Raw genomic sequence first — 24,772 nt, forward strand, 5'->3', positions numbered from 1 at the left:
TCTCCAGCACGTACATGATAGTTGAATAAATACATGCATCAGTGAATGATGGCATTCAGCTGGAATGATGTAATAGAGGGGAAAAGATCTCTGTGCCAAAGTGTGAAGTGGCAGGTATCTTTGAACTCAGATTTAGCAAAAGGAAAGGAAGGACCCTGTGCCTGGGAGTGGGGTGGTGCAGAAATGTTCCTATGCTCAGACATGAGAATTAGGGGATTGAACTACAAATTAGCACAAGCTAAGAGAAGAGAGAGTTTGATGTGCACATGCTGTGAATTCATATGCATGAATTGGCAAAGATTTCTTGGTGCCTGCCCTTTGCTATGAGGCTTAGAGGAATAAAAAATACCCTTTTCTCAGGTAGGAAGGATGTGAGAAGAAGAGGTCAGAATGGAGCATAAGTGGGACAGAAAGTAAGATAAAGATTCATGGGATTTCTGAGCTCTGCTTCTGCCTAAGATACAGAAAGCTAGAAACATTTAAAATAGCACCAAAATCATGAAATACTTAGATAGAAATTTAACAAAATATGTGCAAGATTTGTATGCTGAAAATATAAAATATTGGTGAGAGAACCCAAAGAAGAAATATGTCCACAGATTGGAAGACTCAGTAGTGTCAAGATGTGTAGTTCCCTCCAAATCGAGCTATAGATTCAGTGCAATCCCATCAAAAGCCTAGCAGGCTTTGGGGAGAGTGTAGGGGGGAGAAATTGACATACAGTGTCTAAAATTTACATAGCAAAGTTACTAGAACAGCTAAAACCATTTTGAAAAGGAACAATGTAGTTGGATTACTCACATCACCTGATTTCAAGACTTGTTATAAAGCTACAGTGAGTAGTCAAGATGGGGTGATATTGGTAAAAGGATAGACACACAGATCAATGGAACAGAGTAGACAGTCAAGAAGTAGACCTACATGTCAAGTGATTTTCAATAAAGATACTAAGGCAATTGAATGGAGAAAGGGTAGTCTTCTAAACGACTGAGAAGGCTGGTACGGGCAGGACAGTGGGCTGTCCTCTTGGAGGTCTGGGATCCTCAGCACCCCGCTGCTGGGCTGCAGTGGTGGCCCCTCCTCTCCTCTCCTCCCCCACCCCACTCCCCCTCCTTGAATCATAAAGCCAGATCCCAGTCCTGATGATTGCTCAACCTCCAGGAGCCAGTTCCTGTGGGCAGCGCCTGACGAGCCTGAGCCTCTCCTTTCTGCAGTTCAAGGGAAAGAAGAGATCTTGCACAAGGCACCCTGCGTCTGTCCTCCACAAGAGAAGGGTGACATGGAGCCTCTTGGGCTGCTCATCTTGCTCTTTGTCACAGGTAGGATTCCCTCCCTCCGCTGCCTTCTTTCCCTCTCCTTCCTTGAGTATATGGCAAGTGGGTGGGTGGGTAGGGAGCACTGAGCCAAAGTGTGAAGATGGCTGAAATTCTCGGCATGTCCTGCACCCCCTCTTCTCACTGTGCCCCATATTCTTCATCATCTCCCTCTCTCCCCAGCATCAGATTCTTCATGTACGTGGAAGTGTCAGAGGCTGGTGGATTCGGACACCTAGAAAGGGAAGGAGTTCTGATGGTGGCATCTCAGGCACTAGCTAGTAGTTGGGGGAAGTTTTGGGGGGCACTGGTAAGAGCCCCTAAAATTATGAACCACTTAACTAGCCCCAGAAGAGTAGCAGCGTGGGAGGGAGAAAAGAACCTGGTACTGGTAATCTGCATCTTTGGGGTGCCCCTCCGTCCTCTTGTCCTCAGCCCTGGATGGGAGGTGAAGGGGCTGAAGATTTTGTGATTGAGCAGGGGGGATTGGCACCCCAGATTCTTGCACATGACGGCCTTTTCTCGTTGGGGAAGGGTGCCTCTTGCTCCCCCAGAGCAATAGGCATACCTGGGTGAGAGGAGAGACTGTTCCAATGGAGCTGGAGCTTCTTGGCTGGAGGTGGAGTAGGGGAAGAGGGATGCGTTGGCCTGCCCAAAGGCAGAGGGATGGACTGGGGAGTATGGAGGGGGCACTGCTCACCAGGTCTCTCTGGTTCCAAAAGACAGGCCACCAGCTCCCCAATCCTTTTTACAAGTTTCTGTCACCATGTGGTTGAAGATGTGGTTGAAGAGAGGGGAGGCTGAGGCAGAGGGCGCTGGGTGATTCTCTTATAGCCCCTGCCCTGGCAATAGACTGGCACTCTAAGCCCACCCCAAGGAGGGTCCCTAAAATAGCAGCCTCATGTCTCTCCCAAAATAGTTCTGAGACTCATCCCTCCTGAAAGGGGAACAAAGACACAGAAATAGGGAAGCTGGAAGCTAAAGGTCAGAAAGAGGAGAATGCAGTGCTGGTATGAGCGTGGGCAGCTGCAAAGTAAGCAAGGATGGCGGGCGTGGGGAGGGGGTGCCCAGCCCCACGTGGGAGCAGCCCCAGGCCTGAGAGGGCCACTGGCCCTGCTCTCTTGAGATGGAGGGGGAGAGGGGAGGGCTTGATTTCATGTGACAGGAAGAACATGAGCGGACTAGGACTGGAGGGAACTTCAAGACCAAATGTCTCTGGAAATAGGCCCAGAGAGGGTCAGTTATTTCTCTAAAGATGTCCAGCAAGTCCAATGGTGATAAAGCCAGATCCAGGACCTGGGTTTCCTGGTTTCCAGCTTCCTATAAACACATACCTGGGTTATGCTGCCTTCTCCCAACTTGTGTAAAGACCTGAGTTCCTTAAGTGCGGGATTTCTGTCTCTTCTGTTCATTGAACATAGTAGGTGTTCAATAAACACTTGGTAAGTGAATGAATGTCTCCTCCCCAGAGCTGTCCCGAGCCCACAACACCACGGTGTTCCAGGGCACGGCAGGCCGGTCCCTGAGGGTCTCCTGCCCCTACAACTTCTTGAAGCACTGGGGGAGACGCAAAGCCTGGTGCCGCCAGCTGGGTGAAGAGGGCCTGTGCCAGCAGGTGGTCAGCACTCACCCCTCGTGGCTGCTGTCCTTCCTGAAGAGGCGCAATGGGAGCACAGCCATCATGGACGATGCCCTGGGCGGCACACTCACCATTACGCTGCGGAATCTTCAAGCCCACGACGCTGGCCTCTATCAGTGCCAGAGTCTCCATGGTAGCGAGGCCGACACCCTCAGGAAGGTCCTGGTGGAGGTGCTGGCTGGTGAGTGGGCAGCTGACTGCACCCTGGCCTGCCCTTGGGCCTGGGGTCGTCTTTAGTGTCTGAGCACAGGACCACTCTCAGGGCTTTCGGGGACCCTGGGAAATCCCACAGTGTGGATCTTGTCCCTCCCCACCCCACAACTCAGGGTCAACTCAGGGTCACTGTGGATGGTTGTGCAGGTTGCTAACTGCACAAGGGGGTCACAATCCAGCCCTGCTGTCTCTCTCCAGGCTGTGCTCCCTGGTGGAGGACTGCATCACTTGCAGGAAGGGTACAGTTCTCTAATTTGCACAAGGCACCTTATGAGCTAGCTGTGGTCCTGCTTCCCCCAAACAGCTTTATCCATTTGGCATCTGGTTAGGATGTGAGCACTGAGGTGGTCCTTAAGGAGTAGGAGGACATTCATCTATTCCTTCACTCAACCACCCAACGGACCTACCAACATAGATTAAGCACCAACCTGGTACAGAGAAACAACCCTAGAAAGGAACACTGCTGTGACCCTGGGCAACGTGCTTCTCCTCTCTGGGCCTCCATTTCCCCATCTTTAAATGGAGGTGGCGGTGCCTGTGCTGCTGACCCCACAGGGCTCCCATGAGACACAAATGACATGACAGAGTTAAAAGTGCTTGGCGTCAGTGACAGCCGTTGCCCCAGCCTCCTGCTGCTAACTGCTTGGGATCCTCATTTCAGGCTTGACTAGGTGAGACGGGCAGTGGTGGGGTCCTTCTCATCCCTGAGCTTGCACAGGGGCTGCCCTTCAGGAAAGCTTTCTGTCTGTGTCTCCAGAACGTGGCTGTGTCCCAAAGGAGAACAAATCTGAGGTTACGTATCCCTTTTCTGACTCTCCCCTTGTCCAACTCCTCTCCCCAACATGGCCGCTTATCATGGAAATGAAGGTTGAAAGTAACATTCGTCTAAGGTGGGGAGGGTAGGGTACACTGCCTGCCTTAGACCTCAAACCCTACCTCCATGGGAGTAGGGGGTGAGGACACACAGATTTTCAGCCCTATCAGGGTCTAAGGCTCAGCTGACTCCCAAGAAGATAGCAGGAAAAAATAACAACAACAACAACAATAACAATAATCCATAGCTGGTATAGGCAGCTTGACTGTTCACACAGGACTTTCAAAAACACCCATTATTTCGTTTGATCTTCCCAAAGACCCTGTGTGATGGGAGGGTGGGAGTTGCAGTTACTGAGCTCCTGTGAGGGGATGGGTACTACAAAGGATGCTCTCACTGTATCCTGCAACGCTATTATTAAGAAGGTGTTCCTAATTGCTCCACTTTACAGGTGAGGAAACTGAGGCTCAGAGAGGTTAACAACTTGATCCACACATGGCCATGTCCCAGAGAGCCTCACCCTACCCAGAGAGGTTCTCCCCACTGTGGCATCAATGAGGGGGGCTAGAAGCTCACAGGCTCTGTCTCCCACAGACCCCCTTGATTACCAGGACCCTGGAGATCTCTGGATCCCTGAGGAGTCCAAGAGCTTTGAGGATGCCCACGTGGAGCACAGCATCTCCAGGTATAGTGACAGGTCTTTCCTAAAATCCCTGGGCAGACCTCCACCCTGCAGAGCCAAGGCATGGGGTGGCAGCTGGGGGGCGGCATGTGCCAGAAGTACAAATTCCAAGGCAATTAGAACACTAAAGTGTCTGCATATGATCTTGTCTAAACACCCCTCCAACCAGCCAGTGTGTGTTGGTATGACTGTGCCAGTTGTTAAAATACTGCACAACTTCCCTAACAGTTTGTAAGTAGCTGCTGCTCCAAGACTCCTGAATGGTCGGCCACCCATCCCCTCCCCTGGCAGCCCTCAGACATCTCCACAATTCAGCAACAATGAAAGTTTTAGTATTTTAGTACAAAACTGGTACCCTCAGATCCCTGCTTCCCTGATGGGACCAGAATCAGTTCTGACTGGTTCTTGACTGGTGTTTAAACACTGTTAGTATAACCATGAAGTGCACATGTGCATGCGGACACACACACACACACACACACACACACACCATACCACACCATCATGCAGAAAACTGCTCAGCAAGGGAGGTAATTGTTTAAAAGCAGTCAGCAGGCAGATCCATGCCTGGAACTCAGGTCTCCTGACTACAGGCTCCCCCAAGCCCCGCAAAGCCTCATCCAGGGATGGTGCTGGATGGGGAGATATCCTCAGCCCCCGGAGCTCCTGGTGTCTCCCCATTCCTTCTATGAGGGCAGATTCCAGTCTGTGGGTCCCCTCATGGCCTCCCACATGTCCTCTTTTTTTCTCCAAGGAACCTTTCTGAAGAGGAGAGCCCCTTCCCACCCATTTCCATCCTTCTCCTCCTGGCCTGCATCTTTCTCAGCAAGCTTCTAGCAGCCAGCGCTCTCTGGGCTGCAGCCTGGCATGGGCAGAAACGGAGGACACCCCATGCCAGTGGGCTGGACTGTGGCCATGACCCAGGTTATCAGCTCCAAACCTTGACAGGTGAGCTTGGAGAGCATGGTGGCGGCTGGGGGCTGGTGAGGTGGGACTGAGAGGGGCCGAGTGAGTACTCTCTGTTGCAGAGCTGAGAGACACGTGAGAGGAGGACCCACGGTGGAGGAGAGGCCTGGGAGAGGTCTGCACGGACGACCCCCGCCTGCTGCACACCCGCCCCTTGGCCACCAAGTCTCCTGGTTCTGCTTTTGCAAAAGGCCACTCTGCCTGTACCCGGCTTCTCCTGGCTCCTGGAAGCAGGGATTTGTGCGTGTGCGTGTGTGTGTGTGTGTGTGTGCATGTGTGTGTGTGCATGGGAGGTGGGAAGGACATCTACCAACTTCTGGACATTGGACATTAAACACTCTCACAAATAAATCCAAGACTTCATGTTTAACTGATGGTTTAGGGCGTCATGAAGGTCTTCTCTTTTGCTACAGGGCTAGGAGAGTGAATTCAGATGAGGAAAAGATAAAAGGTCTGGCTCCTTGGGGCCTAGGGGCTTAGGATATCATGTCACTCCATTCCCACAGGCTCCAAACTGGCCAATCTTTTTATTCTTCTCTCTCCCTCCCAGAGATCTGATTACCAAGCCCTGTCTCCTCCTGTGGAATTTCTCTAGCATCCTCTCCTCTCCTCCTCCTGCCTCCTGTCCATCAGTTCCCTAGGATTACTGCTGGGCCCCCTGCCCCAGGCCCCCTGCCTCCCTCCGCCCCCCTCAAGTTCATCCAATTCCCAGCTGACTCAAACCTCTAGCAAACCTAGAGGTTTGCTTTTATCATGTTACTCTGCCTCCGGAGAAATGGCAAGGGCTTCGGTTGCAGAGTGCAGCGTACCAGAGCTGGGGACTACTGGTGCAAGCCCCTTATCCTGTGGAAGGGAAACTGAGGCTCAAAAGGGAAAGGATTTACCCAAAGTCCCTCGTAGAGCCTGGAAATCCTACTTTCACTTGGCGTTCAAGGTGTCCTTCCCTCTAGCTCAATCTTACTCATTTATTTGTATATTTATTCAATAAATATTTTCTGTGCCAGGTACTAGTATAGGCATTGGAGACACAACAGTGAACAAAACAAGCAAAGATTTCTGTCCACACAAAGCCATGTTCTAGTGGGAAGAGAGCAGACAAACACAGTAAGTCAGTCAGTCAGATGGTTAGGAGTACGGGGAGTGCAGGAGGCACGGGGGATGACGCAGTTCTGAAGAGTAGTCAGAAGGCACCACTTGAGAAACACTTTGAGGAAGCAAGGGGGGAAGAGTATTCGGGGCACAGGGAACAGCCACGGCAGCTCAGGGAACCTCACCTCTCTCTTCAACACACACATGCCACCTGAGGTGGAGCGAGGAGAATGGGATAGAGACTACCCTGAGGGTGGGTTGCCCCGAAGAGGAGGAAACAAGTTGGCCACATCCTCAGGTTCTCTGTCCTGGGCCTCAGAGAGGTGGAAGCCCAGGAGCCCCTCTGGCTATGGCCACACGGGGCTGCGTTGCCCCCTAAGCTGGGTGTGGGCACCTGGGGTTTTGAATCACTGGGCAAGAGCCCCTGAGGCAGCCCTGTGTTCCAGCCTCATGTCAACACATCACTCCCCTAATTGCAGTCCTGCCCCAGCCCTGCCTCACCCACTCCCTGCTTAGGCTGCTCCACTGTCTCTGTCCCCAGCTCCAGGACTCTGGTCCAGTCTGTGTTTCCCTGGTGTCCCTGACTCAGCGGCACGTGAAACTTCCCCATCGGGTCCTGGGGCAGTCGTCTCCTTCCTGCAGACACAGGCACAGTCTAGGAGCCAAGGCTGAGCAGAGCCCAAACTGAGCCCCCTGCACCTCCCTCGCTCCCGCCCCGTCTGGGCACCAAGGGTGATGAGATGGAAGGGGAGGCTCCAGGACGTGCCTGGTCATGGAGTGCCGCTGGAACTTTCGTCCTCTTGGGAGCTCAGCCTTTTCTCCTGCCTGCTCTGCCATGTCAGAGACATCTACCCTGGGACTCAGATTGCCATCAGGAGCCCCTGCCTTGGACTCTCTGCAGTGCACACTGAACAGAAGGGGTATTCCAATTTCAAGTTTGCCTCCTACTAAGAAGACGTAAGCAAATTCCTTAACTCCTCTGAGCCTCAGGGTCCTCGCATGTAAAAACAAACAAAAAACCCAACACCAAACCAAAACAAAACAACCCTACTTTGGTGGGTATTTATGCGATTGAAAGGAATAACATTAAAGTCCTGGCCAGATGTCTGGCACATAGTAGGTCCTGGATAAGCCCTGGTTTCCTTCCTCTTCTCTAATGCCCAGTGATAGGACACCCCCCTGGATCCTGGCCACCTCTGTTCTAGGCACCCAGCAGGGACTGTATCTGTTTTAGGCACTCAGTAAATATTGAAAAGAGGTCTCCTCCTCACACAACGCTCCCACATGGCTTGTTACTGTGAAAATAATTCTCTTGTAAGGAAATCAAAGAAAGCCTGATACATATTGGCAGGACAGATATACGTACTTCCATAATACTCACTGGGGAGACCCATCTGTCCAGTTAGCCAGAGACTCTGCCAGTGTTAGCACTGAAAATCCTGTCTCCCGGAAAGACCCCCAGTGCCAGGTAAACAGGGACAGCTGGTCACCCTATCACCATGTCCATGAGGCTCAGCTTAACACAGAAGCCGGCTTTCTCAGGCTCCTGCTCCCAGTTTCCCATTCTCAACTCCCTTGCTCCTGGAGGAAGGAGAGAGGCAGAGAGAGGGGAGGAGGAGAGAAAAGAGGACAGAGGAAGGAGGGAGGGTGGCTTTTTCATGCCCCTTTCCAGGTGTGACCATCTAGGTCAGAGCAGTGTATCCTCCCAGCCATCCCCACCTTGACTGTTCCTGTCTCTCTGAGCACTGGTGCTCCCCCGGTGTCAGCAGGTTTATTACTCACATTCCATGCAGGATCCCCAAACCCCAGTTCTGCACAAGGTGACGTGAATGAGGGCCAGATGTTCCCTGTGCAGGGAGTGGGTTTGTGTCATAGGACAGGAACCCCAAATTATGAGACTTGGAGCTTATATAGAACATCTGGCACGTTGGCCCTTCTTCCTCTCTGGAGAGAGAGAGAGGTCTTTACTCTGGAACATGAACTAATCTTTTCCAGGAAGGGAGGGGAAGGATGGAAGCAAATCTCTCTGGAGCTGACACACTGTCTCTAACTCCCAAGGCAAGTTTGCTCTTCAATCGCCCTGGAACAAAGCTTGGTTAGTGCCCTTTCCTGGGAAGGCCCGAAAATGTTCATAGAGAACTGTCTCCTAACAGAGAGGATAATGCATTCATGAAACAAAAATAATATGCTATAAATAAGAAATGCTTGGAGAATAAAAAATCTTGTAAATTAAAAGCACTAAGGGATAAAAATCTGAAGGACAAGGAGAGAAGGGATGGAAGAAAAAGATGAGGATATCTTCTAGATATCTTCTAGAATCAGAACAAAAAAGATGGAAACTGAGAGAGAAAAGCTATGAAGATGAGATGAATACATGAGGGTCAATATCCAACTAATTATCAAAGCAATAATGCAAATCCTAGAACTGGAGCACGTGGTCCACACTCAAAGTGTCTAGGGAGCGCCCATCTGAGGGAATGAAGACAGGCCAGCCCAGGGCGCACCATCAAGGTGGGGCTTCCTGGACGATCTCCTGAGAGCTTGGGTGGGGCACTCACACAGAATTTAAAATCAAGATGGCCTTGGGCCATGAGAAGGACACTTTACGTCCCTCCTTCACAGCTCTGCATCATCGGATTCTATATTTGGAATACCCTGAAGATCATCTTCCCCCTTTCTCTAATGCTCTCTGGTTGTCACAATCCTCCTCCCCCTCTTCATTCCTTACAGGGTGCGGGGGGGGGGGGCGGGGGCAGGTTCCCAGCCTTCTGTTTTTCCTTGGGCCTTCTCACCCTACCTTGCCCATTCCTACCCTCAGGGATAGTTCCTGAGCACTGAACCAACCAGGGCTTGGAAGAGCTCCTTCTCCCCACCCATGGAGGGGCCCACCAGTGCCTGCTTCCCACTCCATGGTCACTGAGAACCCCACGTGACTGTCTGAGGCAAAAGTTTCCTGCCCCCAGGGGAATGCTGTGTCAGTGCCCAGGCAAGCCCCAGAGCTGACATCTCCCTGCCCAGCCATGGGCCCCAACCTGCTCCTGTTGCTGTTCCTGGGACTAGCAGGTAAGGTTCAGAAGGAGCTGCACTCTGGGCCCCATATACCCCACTCCATGCCCAGGAATAACTGGCATTACCATGGCAACAATAACATGTAGGCCCAGAAGGTGGACCTCTAGATCCCTGTGCCTCTACGCAGTGGGTGGGCCAGGAGGTGCCCTGTCCAACATCCCTGCAACTTTCCTTCCCTAGGCCAGGGCTCGGCTGGCAGCCTCCCTGAGGTGCTGCAGGCGCCTGTGGGGAGCTCCATCCTGGTGCAGTGCCACTACCGACTCCAGGATGTCAAGGCTCGAAAGGTGTGGTGCCGGTTCCTGCCAGAGGGATGCCAGCCCTTGGTGTCGTCAGCTGTGGAACGCAGGGCCCCAGCCAGCAGCCGCGTATTTCTCACTGACCTGGGGGGTGGCCTGCTCCAAGTGGAGATGGTTACCCTACAGGAGGAGGATGCCGGAGAGTACGGCTGCGTGGTAGAGGGAATCTCAGGGCCCCAGACTGTGCACAGAATCAGTCTGGATGTGCTCCCTGCAGGTGAGTTATCCCAGCCTGGCCACCACCGCTCTAACCTGCCTTCCTGCCCCACCAGCTGCTCTTGGGTCCTTGGTGGGTAGGGGCCCTTGTGGGGGAGGAATTGGGAGCAGATATCCTTTTGACAGCTCTGCAGGGAACGGAAACCAAACTGGGTGAGAAGTCTGAGATAAACCAGCCACATAGCAGTCCCCTTTCCCCTCCCGCACAAGTGGGTCTCCCCACAGGAAGGCAAATTCTCTTGCCCCACTCAGGGCCTTGGCCTCCTTGTCCAGCATTTTCAACATACTTGATGCTATTATTTTGCTTAGAAATGTTTTAAACAAAGTTTTAATTCAGACATATCAACTGGAATTAATTTTTTTACATCTTCCAGGTTTTTATTGCTGTAATAACAAGTCTGATGGCTTAAAAACTATTGAATTTATATCTAATTTAATTTTATAAATCTTCCCTGAGCATCTAGTATGTGCCTCACCTACAGGCAGGGTACATTCAATGCCTGAATTCCTTCAACTCATTCAGTTTTAAAAACAGAAAAAAGTGTCAGCAATAGTTAATATTATGGGGTTGAGAATAGTTAATATTATAGGGTTGAGAATAGTTAATATTCTCAACCCTATTTTCAGTATAGAAACTATATTCACAGGTTTCATTTTCACAGCCTATAACTTTCTCATGTCTAAATATTTATTGAAAGTACATTTTAAAGTATTAAATTTTTTCCAGAAAAATAGGATATTGTTTAAAAAAAAAAGTTCTGTCGGGAACATGGTCAGCTACCTGAGGAAGCAGAAACTGTCCTACCTTGCACTTATGGATGCTGACATTTTTTTCATTTTCAGGTCTTCCTTTTTCAAGTAATTTGTGCCAAATGCCCAAAGTAATGAAATTAAGGAAGGCATTTTTCCTTCTCTCAGTTTTTTCTCCATCTTTTAATTACGAGGATGGACTAAGCTGTCATTAGAATCCCTCTTGAGTCCACAATTATTATTTATATTATAAATATACTTCTGTTAACCCTAGTCATCCTTTGTTCTCCTTCTTCCTTGACACTAAGGTTTAGTAACTCAAGGTTAGAACTCCCTAAATGGCAAGTTCTGACAAGACAATGCACTGGGAATAGGTGGCAGGGAGACAGGTACCTGCAGTGGGGCAGGTGCTGGGGACCCCAACAGCTGTAGAGGATGGATGTTCAGGCAGGCAGGTAGAGCACAGTATCCAGGGAGGATGTGGGTGATTTAAAAAACTCCAGGAGATCAGGACATATACAGCAAGACTGGGGCCATAGCATCTCCAGTTCCTGGATTGGAATGGGTTGGGTAGTGGGAATGGTGAATCTCTAAGAACACGGCAAGACTCTCCTCTCAGAGGGTCTAGAAGGACTGCCCGGGTTCCCAAGGCAGATCCTCAGGCCCAGAGAAACCAACCCTGAGTCCCACAGACAGAAGTTGAGCATGTTGTTAGGATGACAGAAACCTTGTCACAAAACTGAGTCTCAGGGTCCAAGCAAGGCTCTCAGCAAGGATCAGCTGGCATTGTGTCATATCAGGGCTGACCCTAAGTTCCTTAGCTCCTGAGCGCAGAGCTTGGGGTGGGGCTCAGCCAGCCTGCAGGGGCGGTCACAGGGTTGCAGGTATGTGGAGAGGTCTAGCAGGCTGGGCTGAGGTCCCTTTGGAGAACAAGTGATGAGAGCCAGGAGCAAGGTCTCCAATGAGATGAGTGAGGTTGGGTAGGGAGGTGGGCACAGATTACCCAGTAGGGTTTCTGCATAGTCTGAGCAGCCTGGCTACAGGGGGAGCAGGTGAAGGAGAAGAAATGCAGAGGGGGAGGGTTGGGAGCTGGTGGTAAAGGGGAAAGTGAGCATATTCACAACCAGATAAAGACATAAAGAGGCCATTCCCTGACCTCCAGAATGAGAGGCCCCTAAGGAGTATCCCAAGCACCCCTTCTTTGTGTTCCTTACTTAGGACTTCTCCTTCCTCAGCTCTACTCCCCCAGTCCCTCAGATCTCAATAGGCCCTTGAACCCTGCCCACAATGGGTATGTTCTCATTAAGTATTTCCTTCTGACTCAGCTCCTGGCCTGAAAGAGGACGAAGAGGAGACCCATCAGGTCAGGAGTCTGGCTGACACCTCCTCTTCAGATCCTGTAGGCAGTGCCAGCCCTTTGGACCCCAGCCGAGATAAGAAGAGGTACTGACAAGAACTGTATTTGGGAGGCTGGGAAGGGGTGGTGGTGAAGATACAGCTTGTTTAGAGCCCCAGACTAAATTGAAAAGAAACTTTATGATTCTTTCCACTCCTGGGGAATTTCTGACCAGGCAGGTAGGCAGACAGACAGACATACCTCCCTATCCCAGTTCAGCACTGACCCCTTCATCCCAGATCTCCAGCCAGGATACCCTGACAGTGTGTCTCTCTGCCCTGCCTGAGTTTGTCCTCCTCATTCCATTCCAAAAATCTCTTTCTCCAACCATGGCTCACCAAGAACTGCACCTCTGTGCCACTTCTCTAGGATTCCTGGCAAGCAGCTCCCTGCCAGGTTCAGGGCTAAGCTCACCTACTCCTTTGTGTCTCTCAGCAGACCCTTGATTTGGGGTGCTGTGCTCCTGCTGGGCCTGCTGGTGATGGCGGTGGTGCTGTTTGCTGTGATGGCCAAAAGGAAAGGTAGGTAGCTGTGCACCTGCCTATCTCAGAATGGCCCCCTGGTCCTATATCAGCCAGTCTTGTATTCAAGGCTGAGAATCTAGGTCTGCTCCCCCTACAGATGGGCTTCAGTAAGGGTCCCCAGACCCTAGAATTCCCATGGCTGAGGGGTAGAGGAGAGCAAAGAGATTCAGTGGGAGGCGGCCTGGGGAGAAACAGGAATTGGAGAGGGTGAGACAGTGGGATTGGGGACAGGTGACTGGAGGAGGTGGGGGATTTCGGGAGATGGATTGAGTGTTGAGGCAGGTTGAGGGGAGCTGTGGAAGCAGTAAGTGGGTGGGGGGAGAGTTAGGGCTGGCTGGGGGTGGGGGCTGGGGAGATGGAAAACTTTGCTGGTGGGAGTGGGGAAGGTGAGTATGGGCTAGGACGGAGGTTTCCAAGGTTTCTGAAGGGCGTGAGGGGGGCACTGAGTCAGCATAAGAAGCAGACTGTGCTTCTGTCCTCTGTCCTGCCAGGGAACAGGCTTGCTGCCTGTGGACGATTTCAGAGCAGTGGAGTCTCAGGCTCGGTAAGAGACCTCTGCAGGCCCCCAGCCAAATTCCCCAGACCCTCCCTCTGCCACAATCACTGAGAAGTCCCGGGATGATGGGGTGGAGAAAAGACTGCGACCCGGTAGAAGTCCAAACCCTCTTCCTAAATGCTGTAAACTTGGCAACAATGGTCTCCCACCTTCCCACCTTGCTATCCACCTTCCCAGATTTGTGGAGAAACTTGGGGCTTGAAAATCTTCAAAGTGAAGCCTTCTTGCCCACTGACATACTCAGGATTGAAGAGACAGATCCAGTCTGGTCCTAGGCTTCCCATCTAAGGGAACTGGGGCAGAGGGAGGCATTTTCTCTTTGCCTGATTTGCCTGCTTTTGTTACAGGCCCCCTCCTCAGTGGTCCACCACATCAGTGACTCTGGACTGGCTGTTGACGTGCCATCGGATGTACCATATGTTAGGCTCGACTCGCCACCTTCCTTTGACAATAACACCTACACCAACCTTCCTCTTGATTCCCTGTCAGGGAAACACCCACCCCCAGCCCCATCCTGTTTGCCCCCTCTGCCTCCTAAGGCTGAGATCTGCTCCAAGCCTGTGACATACGCCACAGTCATCTTCCCTGGAGGGGACAAGAGTGGAGGAGCCTCCTTCGAGCCAGCCCAGGATCCACCTAATAGCGAGATTCCACCCAGCTAAGCTGTTCACCATCCTGTAAACTCACAGAGGTCATCCCCAGGGTTCTGTGTAGCCACCCACGCAGCCTGTGCCCTAGATCCTTAGGATATCAGAGCAACTAGGGTCTTTAGGATCTGATCTAATATCTTGACTTTTCTCACCTGGTAAGTGATACTTGGAACGAGTGAGGTGTCTGGGGAAGTCCCCCAGGCTAGTTCCTCTGCCATTACACCACAGGGCTAAATAAACTCTCAATGATAATATATGAGCTCTTGATGCTTGAGGGGGAAGGAAAGGGCCCAAGTTTGACTTCACATGGCCCGAAAACTGAAAAGACTGGTCCAGAGTTTGTGTTGTATGATCTCCTGCCTGTTCTGCTAGCAGGGAAGTGGTTTCCCTCCCTGGTCAGAATACTGCACACAATTTGAATTAAGGGGCATCAAGAAGACCTCTTCAAAAGTATTTTGTGTCTTTATCAGGATACCTGAAAGTATAGAGTCATTTTCTTGAGTCTAGAAATCTCTTCTGCTTTCTGCTCTATACCTTGTAAACAAGTGACATCTTATGATGTAACAACATATGGTGGGAGAAGGGGGATAATAATTAGTTAAAGGAGATTCAGGACAGATGGGGTATGAGAGATGGAGTTGGAAAGAAACAGGAGTAAGATCAGAAACTGAAATAGATACCAAGCTTATTCCTTGGCAGGACAAAGGATTTTCAAGCACCAGGAAATAAAAGAACTTTGCAGACATCAGTTTTACCAGAGCTGGCTCTTTCTCAACTGGGTGATCATCCGGTAGTTCTGTTCCCTTTGGCCTGAACTCTGAGCCTGGGACGAGTCCAGTGGAAAAAGGGCATGGGGGTGAGGGGAGGAGGAATAAATGGTAAGGGTATGGCCATGGTTAAGTGTAAATGAAAGCTAGTCCAGGCTGGGGATAGGAGGCCCTTTAAGGTTTCTGCCATGATTTCTTCTCAACTGTTCAGTTTGAAAATATTTGCCCATACTGAGATGAGAGACTTAAATGGAGAAGATGAGGTGCTCAGGAACCCAGTCTTTTATAATCATGGAGAACTAAGCAAAAAGAGGTTTTCGCCATCTGGACCATCTGGAAGGGTCCTAAGCTTGGTCTAGGTATCTGAGGAGAAGGAACAGGCAGGGACTGTGTAAGTCTAGTGATGCTATTTTCAGGAAGCTCTGGCAGGATGTTTTGAGCTTCCTCTGATAGAGTCTCAGCCTGTGACAGAACCTAAATTTAGGGAGGCAGGAGCTGCCTAACCAATCAACTAAGCCCTCATTTCCCCTGGTTAGGATGACTGGGGACTTGCCTGGTGGGAAGGCAAGGTGGGGGTGGGGGAGGGCAGGAGAATGTGGGGGAAGGGCAGAATAGGTCTAAAAAGTACCCCTCTGGGAGAAACTTACCCTGGTCTGAATGTAGTTTGAACTTTTTAGAACGTGACAGAAGTAAAGGTATATTTAACAATACAAAAGAAAATACTAAGATAATCAATTGGCTGGTAGAGAAGAGGGAAGGAGAAATATATTAATTCCATCATTGCTTTGGTTGGTATTCATAGACTTCCAACCAGAGTCATAGGTATAAAAGTAACTTCTAAGATGAGAATACTAAACTAAATTTCATTATAAGAAACACAAAAACAAAGCAAAGAAAATGCAGGTGACATGGTGAGATGACTGCTTCATATCAGAACCTTTGGAATTCAGTTAAAGAAGTTCTCAGAGGAAAATTCACACCCTTAACAAGAATTAAGCATCTTACTCAAATAGCTAGTTAATTTTAAAGGAGAAAAATGACATAGCTAATACATAAATAAAAGAGCTTATTCTTTGAAGTAAAATGAAATAACAAAGTGTTAGCTAACTTTACTCAAGAAGATGGATGAAATAAATGACAAGGGGGAAATCATCACAGACATAAACACAAGGAAAAAAATAACAAGATTATTTTGTGCTGGTGGTGGTGGTAGGGTGGGAATGACTGTAAAGGGGCCTGAAAGAACTTTTGGGGGTGATTAAATGTTCTCTCTCATGTTTGTGGTAGTGGTTACATGGGTGTATACATTTGTCAAAACTCATCATTTAAATAGGTGTACTTTACTGCATGTAAATTATATTTTGATAAAATTTATTTTAAAAAATACTTGAAAGGCCATTGGGGAATAGTTAAAATAATCTTACAGGACAAAAATCTTTAAAGTATTACACAAAACTCAGCAGCCATAAAAGAATTCATAGATACATTAAAACTGACACATTAGGATAAATTAAAAAAAGACTGATATTTTTCCCTTTATGACAAAAATACCATAAACAAAAGTCAAAACACAAAATGAAGAAAAATTTTGCAGCTCATACAAAGGCAGATGGCTCATTTCCCTAATCCCTACAAATCAACTAGAAAACAAATACTTAATAGAATACAGTCACAGGATACATACCTATAGCTCACACAAAATGAAATATAAACATAATAAAGATGTTTAACTTCATCTAAGGGAAATACAAATTAAAAGTACATTGAGGGCTTCCCTGGTGGCGCAGTGGTTGAGAATCTGCCTGCCAATGCAGGGGACATGGGTTCGAGCCCTGGTCTGGGAAGATCCCACATGCCGTGGAGCAACTAGGCCCGTGAGCCAAAACTACTGAGCCTGCGCGTCTGGAGCCTGTGCTCCGCAACAAGAGAGGCCGCGATAGTGAGAGGCCCATGCACCACGATGAAGAGTGGCCCCCAATTGCCACAACTAGAGAAAGCCCTCGCACAGAAATGAAGACCCAACACAGCCAAAAATAAATAAATTAATTAATTAAAAAAAAAAAAAGTACATTGAGAGTGATTTTAAAAGAAAGTGGTTAGAGAAATCTGAAAATTCTCTCCTCCATAAAAGAAATAAGAAAACTGGCAAAAACAGAATTAACTTTTTCAGAACTCTGGAAATTAACCAATGGCTTGCATCAATCCAAGGAGTATTTACTCAAGAAAAATGGCTTTCCCCTGCCCCTATTTGATTTAAAAGACAACTTCATTAAGCAATAATTATATACCTGTGTTGATGGGTACACCATTTATTAAGATGTAACTTTTATGACAATAACAATATGAAGAAGGGGGGAGGGAATGGGGCTACATAGTATCAGTTTTTGTATATTATTGAAATTAAGTTGGTATTAATCTGAACTAGATTGTTTTAAATTAAAATGCTAACTGTAATCCCTACAGCAAGAAAATAACACAAATTATATAGTAAAAGAGATGACAAGGGAATTAAACTTAACTCATTTAATATAACAAAAGACAGTGAAGGAATAGAGGAGAAAAAAAGACATAAGACAAGTAGAAAACAAATAACAAGATGGAAGACATAAATCTTACCTTACCAGTAATTATACTGAATGTAAATAGATTAAACATTCCAATTAAAAGGCAGAGATGGCAGAATGGATTAAAAAACACATGATCCAACTATATGCTGTCTCAAGGAGACAAACTTTAGATTGAAAAACACAAGTTGGCTGAAAGTAAAAGAATGGAAAAACATAAATCATGCAAACTAGCTATAAAGCACTGGAGTAGCTATACTAATATCAGACAAAATAGACTTTAGGACAAAATTGTTACTAGTGATAAAGAAAGGACATTCTATAATGATAAAAGACTCAACCCATTAAGAAGATATAACGATGATAAACATATGGGTACCTAACAACGGAGTTTCAAAATACAGCAAAAACTGATAGAACTGAAGGGAGAAATAAAGAGTAATGGTTGTAGACTTCAATATTCCACTTTCAAAAATGATAGGACAAGTAGGTGGAAGATCGCAAGGAAAGAGTAGACATGAACAACACTATAAACCAACTAGACCTCACAGATACCTATAGAACACTCCACCCAACAACAGCAGAATACACATTCTTCTCAAGTATACATGTAACAGTCTCCAGGACAGACCATATATTTGACCATAATCAAGTCTAAATAAATTTAAAAGGATTGAAATCATACAAAGTATGTTTTCTGACCATAATGGTATGAAATTAGAAGTCAATAACAGAAGTAAATTTCGGAAACTCACAAATATGTGGAAATTAAACAACTCACTCCTAAATAACAAACAGGAAAAAGAAATCACAAGAGAAATTAGAAATACTTTGAAATGAATGAAAATAATTTCACAACATACCAAAACTTAGAGGTGATTCAGCAAAGTCAGTGCTTAGAGGGAAATTTATAACAGTAAATACCTATATAAAAAAAAAAAAAAAAAAAGAAGAAAGATCTCAAATTAACAACCTAACTTTCCACCTGAAGAAACTAGAAACAGAAGAGCAAACTAAACTCAAAGCAAGTAGAAGGAAGGAAATAATAAAAATTAGAGCAGAAATAAATGAAATAGAGAACAGAAAAACAATAGAAAAAAATCAGCAAAACCAAGAGTTGTTCTTTGACCAGATCAACAAAATTTACAAACCTTAGCTAGACTGGACAAGAAACAAAGAGAAGACGACTCAAATTACTAAATCAGGAATGAAAGTGGAAGGAGAACTACTGACCTTATGAAATAAAAAGGATTATAAGAAATATTATGAACAACTGTATACCAACAAATTAGGTAACTTAGATGAAATGGACAAATTCCTAGAAAGACACAAACTACTGACACTGACTTAGGAAGAAATAGAAAATCTGAATAGACGTATACCAAGTAAAGAGGTTTAATTAGTAATCAAATAACTTCCCAAAAGGGAAGCCCATGCCCAGATGGCTTCACTGGTGAGTTCTACCAAACACTGAAAGAATTTTAAAATCAATCCTTCACAAACTCTTCCAAAAAACAGAAGAGGAAGGAATACCTCCCAACTCATTCTATGAGGCCAGTTTTACTTTGATACAAAAACCAGACAAAGAGATCACAAGAAAACTACAGATCAACATTCCTTATGAATGTAGATGCAAAAATCTTCAACAAAACACTAGCAAATAGGACCTAGGAACAAATAGAAAGGATTATACACCATGACAAAGCGAGAGTTATTCTAGGAATGCAAGGTTGGTTCTACATTTGAAAATCAATACGATACACCATATTAATAGAAAAAAAACCCCAAACCACATGATCACTTCAATGGGTGACGGAAAAAGCATTTGACAAAACCCAACACTCTATCATGATAAAAACACTCAACAAACTAGGAATAGTATGGGATTTCGTGAACCTGATAAAGAGCATGTATAAAAAATTCACAGCTAACATCATACTTAAAGGTAAAAAACTAAAAACTTTCCCCCTACAGTTGAGAACAAGACAAGCATGTCCACTCTTGTCACTTTTATTCAACATTGTACTGTAGTATCTAGCAAGTGCAATTAGGCAAGAAAAAGAAATAAAAGGCATCCAGATTGGAAAGGAAGAAGTAACATTATTTCTATTCGCAGATAACATGATCTTGTATATAGAAAATGCTAAGGAGTGCACCCAAACCAAAAAAACTTTGAGCTAACAAATGAATTCAGCAAAGTTTCAGGATACAAAACCAATATGCAAAAATCAGTTTTATTTCTATACCTTAGCAATGAACAACCCAAAATGAAATTAGGAAAACAATTCCATTTATAATAGTACCAAGAATAATAAAATTATTTAGGTATAAACTTAACAAAAGAGGTGTAGGACTTGTGCATTAAAAACTACAAAACATCACTGAAAGAAATTAAAGAAGACCTACATATATGGAAAAGATATGCCACCTTCATGGATCAGAAAACTTAATATTGCTAAGACAGCAATTCTCTGCAAATTGATTTATAGATTCAACATAATCTCTATCAAAATTACAGCTCTCCTTTTTTGTGGAAACTGTGGAAGATAACAAGCTGATCTAAAAGTCATATGGAAATGCAAGGGACCCAGAATAGCCAAAACAATCTTGAAAATGAATAATAAAGTTGGAAGACTCACACCTCCTGATTTTAAAACTTACTACAAAGCTGCAATAATCAGTACTGTGTGTACTGGCATAAGGATAGACACATAGGCCAACGGAATAAAATTGAGAGTTCAGAAATAAACCCATACATCTAATAAAACCATACATCAACAAGAGTGTTCAGTCATTTAAATGGGGGAAAGAATAGTCTTTTCAGTAAGTGGTGCTGAGAAAGTGCATATCCACATGCAAAAGAATGAATTTGGAAACTTACCATTCATTATATGCAAAAATTAACTCAAAATAATCAAAGACCTAAATAAAAGCTAAAACTATAAAACTCTTAGAAGAGAACAGAGAAAAAAAATCTTTGTGGCCAAAGATTGGCAATGGTTTCTAAGATATGATACCAAAGCACAAGCAACCAAAAAACAAAAACAAAACAGATAAACTGGACTTCATCAAAACAAAACACTTTTGTGCTGCAAAAGAGTACCATCATGAATGTGAAAAGACAATTTACAGAATGAGAGAAAATATTTGTAAATCAAATCTGGTAAGGGTCTAGTATCCAGAATATATAAGAAACTCTTCAAGCTCAACAAAAAGGCAAATATTCCAACAACAAATGGACAGAGGATTTGAATAGACATTTCTCCAAGAAGATATACAAGTGGCCAATAAGCTCATAAAAAAATGATCAACATCATTAGTCATTAAGGAAATGCAAATCAACACCACAATGAGATACCACTTCACAATCACTAGAATGGCTATAATCAAAAAAACGAATAATAACAATTGTTTGTGAAGATGTGAAAAACTGGAATCCTTACACATTGCTGGTGGGAATGTAAATGGTACAGCAACTTTGGAGAACAATTTGACAGTTCCTTAAAGAGTTAAACAGAGAGTTTCTGTATGACCCAACAATTCCGTTCCTAGGTATACACTGAAGAGAACTAAAAACATATGTTCATACAAAAACCTGTACACAAATATTTATCGTAGCATTATTCATAATAACCAAAAAGTGGAAACAACCCAAATATCCATTAGCTCATAAATGGATAAACAAAATGTGGCATATCCATAAAAAGGAATGTTATTCAGCCACAAAGAGGAATTCTACAACATGGAAGAACCTTGAAAAGATTATGTTAATGGATCTCACCTTATTATATAAGATGGAATCAGTTCATCTCAAAGCCTCCCTGGCCTCCGGTCTAGCTCTGATTCTAATTTCTGCCATAGTTGCATTCATGACTGTTAAGAGTTAAGAAAGATCTAAGTTTCATGCTTTAGAAACACAGGCTTTTATTTTGACAAAGATATAGATAAAGGCTAGCATATTTAATATGTATACTATACAGTATCTTAAAAAGGAGACTTGGGGGCATATCTTTGTATTACATGTAATAAAAGAATCATGGTCCCTTCAGATGATTTTTGTTTTAACATATACATTCTTGAATTTCTTCTTCATCTTTATTCTCCTTGACATCAGCCACTCTGACAAATCCTGAAAATAGGAACATAAAGAGTAATACAAACACAAGGAATTTCCTCAGCAATTGCAAATTTAACTCATGGCCTGGAATAGGAGGAGATTTGCTGGGCCCTAAAGCAAGAAACTATATTCTTTCCTCTCTTTTACTTGCCCATATCTTATCATTTACCTTCACAGACATTACATTGTGGTTTCTAAGGCCTTCTTTCTCCCTTAGTGACCATCCAGCTACTCCAAGGGAACAATCTATTTGTTTAAGCTGGGACCAAGGAGGAACTTCCTATGCCTAAGGGTTATAGATGCTGAAACAAAGGGCCAAGAGAGGCTCTTACACTGTTGAACAATATAAGGGGTCTCTGTCTAGGCTGGGTCCGGCACTGTGAGAGAAGGACAATTACCTCTGGAACAAGGACTAATCCTAATATCTGTATGTCCCTTCTTATTTGGAGGTACAGTCTTTGACTGCTTGTGAGTAAGAATCTGAGACTGTTCTTTATGTCTCTCAGACAAGGGTTCCAGGAAGGAATGCTTACTCTGCAAATTTCCTTCAAAGGAGTTATTTTCCTCCAGGAATTCTCCCTCTATCCAAATCCTGGTCAAGCAGGTGTCAAAAGGTCTGATGATGTTAGTCAAGGACATGGACTCTCTCTTTCCATATCTCATTACAGAGGCTTTAAGCTCAGAGGCCCACTGGTGATAGACAGGGCAGGTCACACATCGAGAGAAGAACTCCTTGAAGTACTGAAAGGAAGCGAAGGTCTATTAGCTCAGGGATTAGTACCTTCTTTCCTCCACTCCACTCCATCAGAACTTACAGCAGTCCCCACTCAGCATACTCACTCAGGGCTGGGGTAACAGAAAGGAGTAAAGTACGCCCAGATGGTAAAGTAGGCCCAGAAAGTCTGTTTTGAGATACAGAGGAACTGGAATGTTTTAGACTCAGAAGGCAGGGATGCAGGGAGATGTGTCAAACTATAGACTGAGCCACAGTGGTCCATTGAGAAGGGCTAAGTGTTAACATTTTAATGGTACTGGGTAGTAGCTGTGCAAATCCAGAAAGTTAAGGAATCCAGTCCTGACCATGCAAGAATATCTGGGAGGATACATGAGGTAGGTGGAAAGACTTTCTAGGTGGAGTAAAAAAAGGGTTCAAGGGGGAAAAAGAGACAGAGGCAGCAAGGAGAAGAGTAAGGGAGAGATGCAGGTGGCAGAAAGAGTACCATAACTTAGGTGTTAGTTGAAGGGTAACGGAGACAGGTACCTTGAGGGTTTGGCGGGGAGTCTCTGAGGGAGTATGCGCGAAGACACCCTCTGGCATCTTCTGTAACATTAGCACATGGCACTCTAGGAATCGGACAAAGCCATGTGAACCAAATAGTGAGGCATTGGTTCTTTTCACCAACTGGCGAGCCTTGGAGAAGTGGTGCTCAAATAGCTTCCACTGTGAGTCCTGGGCAAACCTGAAAGGGAAGAATCACAGCTCTCAGCTCTCTCCCCTGCTTACCAACCATGGCTCTTTCATAGAACTGTCAATTTTTTAAGGCTCTAAGATCTCCTGGACAGTCAGAATTGTGATTCTGGTAAGTGGCCAAGGCTACTAACTCACATGTAAGGAGACTTAAAAGGAAACCAATGATATTCAGCCTTGCCATGGGTTATCTTGCACTTAAATGTAACTCTAAACCAAACCCTTAATCTATAAGCCCAAACCTGTTAAGGGACAAGAAGAACCCTACAAATAAGATGGGGGGTAAATGGGAGGTGAATGGTTTTTAGAAGTGGGTTGGATGAGAGAAGCCGCCGCAATGAGAAGCCCACACACTGTAATGAAGAGTAGCCCCCACTCGCTGCAACTAGAGAAAGCCCGCGCGCAGCAACGAAGACCCAACACAGCCAAAAATAAATAAATAAAATAAATAAATTTATTAAAAAAACCCAAAAACAAAGAAGTGGGTTGGAGATGTGGAACAGTCCTGCCTGGGAGGGCAAAAGGCAATAGTTTAAATGAGTTCATGGTGTCTTCAAATTTCTACCCTTTCCCACAGCCCTGAGTAACACGTTGGTACCCCACATTACCACATGGCCAGAGAGGAGTGGACCCCCAGCATGACATTGCTCTGAGAATTTAGAATGCAGCTGTGCTCGTAATGTTGAATGAAATGCAGACATTCCCCAAAGGGCCGACACAGCCATCCTGTGGACAGAGAAAGTAACCAAGTTAGTATAAGTTGTCCATGTAGGAAGTGGTATAGAAGGTGTGTGGTACAGGGGAGGAGACAGCACCTGAAAGGCAGACATCCCTGAAAGGCAGACATCCCTGAATCACAACGTGGTTCCTAGACCTTAAGGAACCAGAAGCCAGGAGCAGAGGCCATGCCTGAGGGACAGGCTCATGACTGCCTATGTTCCAAACCCAGGACCCCACCTGAGGTCTCAATCCCTCAGGAGTACAGCAGAGTCCAGCACAAATTTACCTTTTCCATAGAGCAGCAGATCTAAGCAAGCAGAATAGAAGCAGGCCAGGCCAAGGACATCATGACCCTGGGCAATGAGCGCCCACTGACTCTCCAGCACATGGACACACAGATCAAATCTGCCGAGAAACAGAGCCACTGGGACCAGCTAGAGAATGGGGAGGACAGTATAGGAGAGGAGGGGATCTTACACCTTCAAAGCAGCCTAAAATCCCCTAAATCTCCTCTCCATAACTCTATTTATATAGAGAGCATCTGTGCCTGGGATCAGACCTGTCTCTAAGGCAACGGAAGTGGGAAAATGACTCTGAGACAATTTCCAGGGTCTTGATCAATTACCTACCTCCCTGCAGAAAAATGGGGGAAAAGAGGAATATCTGGTAGCTCAGACTCTGCATTTCTACTCCTGACCCCTCAAACTTAAGACAATGCTTCCTGGAGTGACTAGAGAAGAGATAGTCCTGGCTGTGGAGAGGGAACAGTTTCTCCCTCTCCACTCTAAGCTTCTCTGGAAGATCATACCCTCCCTTCTAAGGCAACAAATACAAAGGACAGAAAATGATCTTAATACTTTTTCTTCAGAAATGCAGATCTGAAGAGAACTGAGAGAACCAGATTCTCCAGAGCTGGTTTCTTGAGGTGTCTGCATATCTCACGAGCTTGAAAACCTAAGGAGG

The 24,772-nt window shown here is 45.9% G+C and overlaps 3 protein-coding genes across 4 annotated transcripts in view; 2 read left to right on the forward strand and 1 right to left on the reverse strand.

The window, feature by feature from the left end:
* Positions 1 to 1,211: 1,211 nt before the first annotated feature.
* TREM2 (triggering receptor expressed on myeloid cells 2) lies at positions 1,212 to 5,868 on the forward strand. The gene is made up of 5 exons (XM_059937463.1): positions 1,212 to 1,319; positions 2,783 to 3,133; positions 4,574 to 4,664; positions 5,416 to 5,609; positions 5,690 to 5,868. Exons 1-5 carry the CDS (start codon positions 1,280 to 1,282, stop codon positions 5,704 to 5,706), a joined length of 693 nt encoding a protein of 230 aa, XP_059793446.1. The 5' UTR covers positions 1,212 to 1,279; the 3' UTR covers positions 5,707 to 5,868.
* Positions 5,869 to 9,736: 3,868 nt separating this feature from the next.
* TREML1 (triggering receptor expressed on myeloid cells like 1) lies at positions 9,737 to 14,281 on the forward strand. 2 transcript variants are annotated; one of them, XM_059937464.1, is made up of 6 exons: positions 9,737 to 9,779; positions 9,966 to 10,298; positions 12,388 to 12,490; positions 12,879 to 12,964; positions 13,459 to 13,511; positions 13,871 to 14,281. In XM_059937464.1, exons 1-6 carry the CDS (start codon positions 9,737 to 9,739, stop codon positions 14,183 to 14,185), a joined length of 933 nt encoding a protein of 310 aa, XP_059793447.1. In that variant the 3' UTR covers positions 14,186 to 14,281. The 2 variants fall into 2 exon arrangements, with proteins under 2 accessions (XP_059793447.1, XP_059793448.1); XM_059937465.1 differs by lacking the exon at positions 9,966 to 10,298.
* A 6,586-nt stretch (positions 14,282 to 20,867) lies between these two features.
* LOC132374704 (adenylate cyclase type 10-like) overlaps positions 20,868 to 24,772 on the reverse strand; it is a 39,843-nt gene continuing 35,938 nt past the window's right edge. Inside the window, 6 exon segments of the mRNA XM_059938728.1 lie at positions 20,868 to 21,633; positions 22,155 to 22,362; positions 22,883 to 23,081; positions 23,698 to 23,815; positions 24,096 to 24,214; positions 24,667 to 24,763. Of these exon segments, the coding sequence (XP_059794711.1) occupies positions 21,566 to 21,633; positions 22,155 to 22,362; positions 22,883 to 23,081; positions 23,698 to 23,815; positions 24,096 to 24,214; positions 24,667 to 24,763 (809 nt within the window). The 3' untranslated portion in view covers positions 20,868 to 21,565.

Source organism: Balaenoptera ricei, chromosome 11 (genome assembly GCF_028023285.1).
Source record: "Balaenoptera ricei isolate mBalRic1 chromosome 11, mBalRic1.hap2, whole genome shotgun sequence".
In the NCBI taxonomy this organism is placed as follows: Eukaryota; Metazoa; Chordata; class Mammalia; order Artiodactyla; family Balaenopteridae; genus Balaenoptera; species Balaenoptera ricei.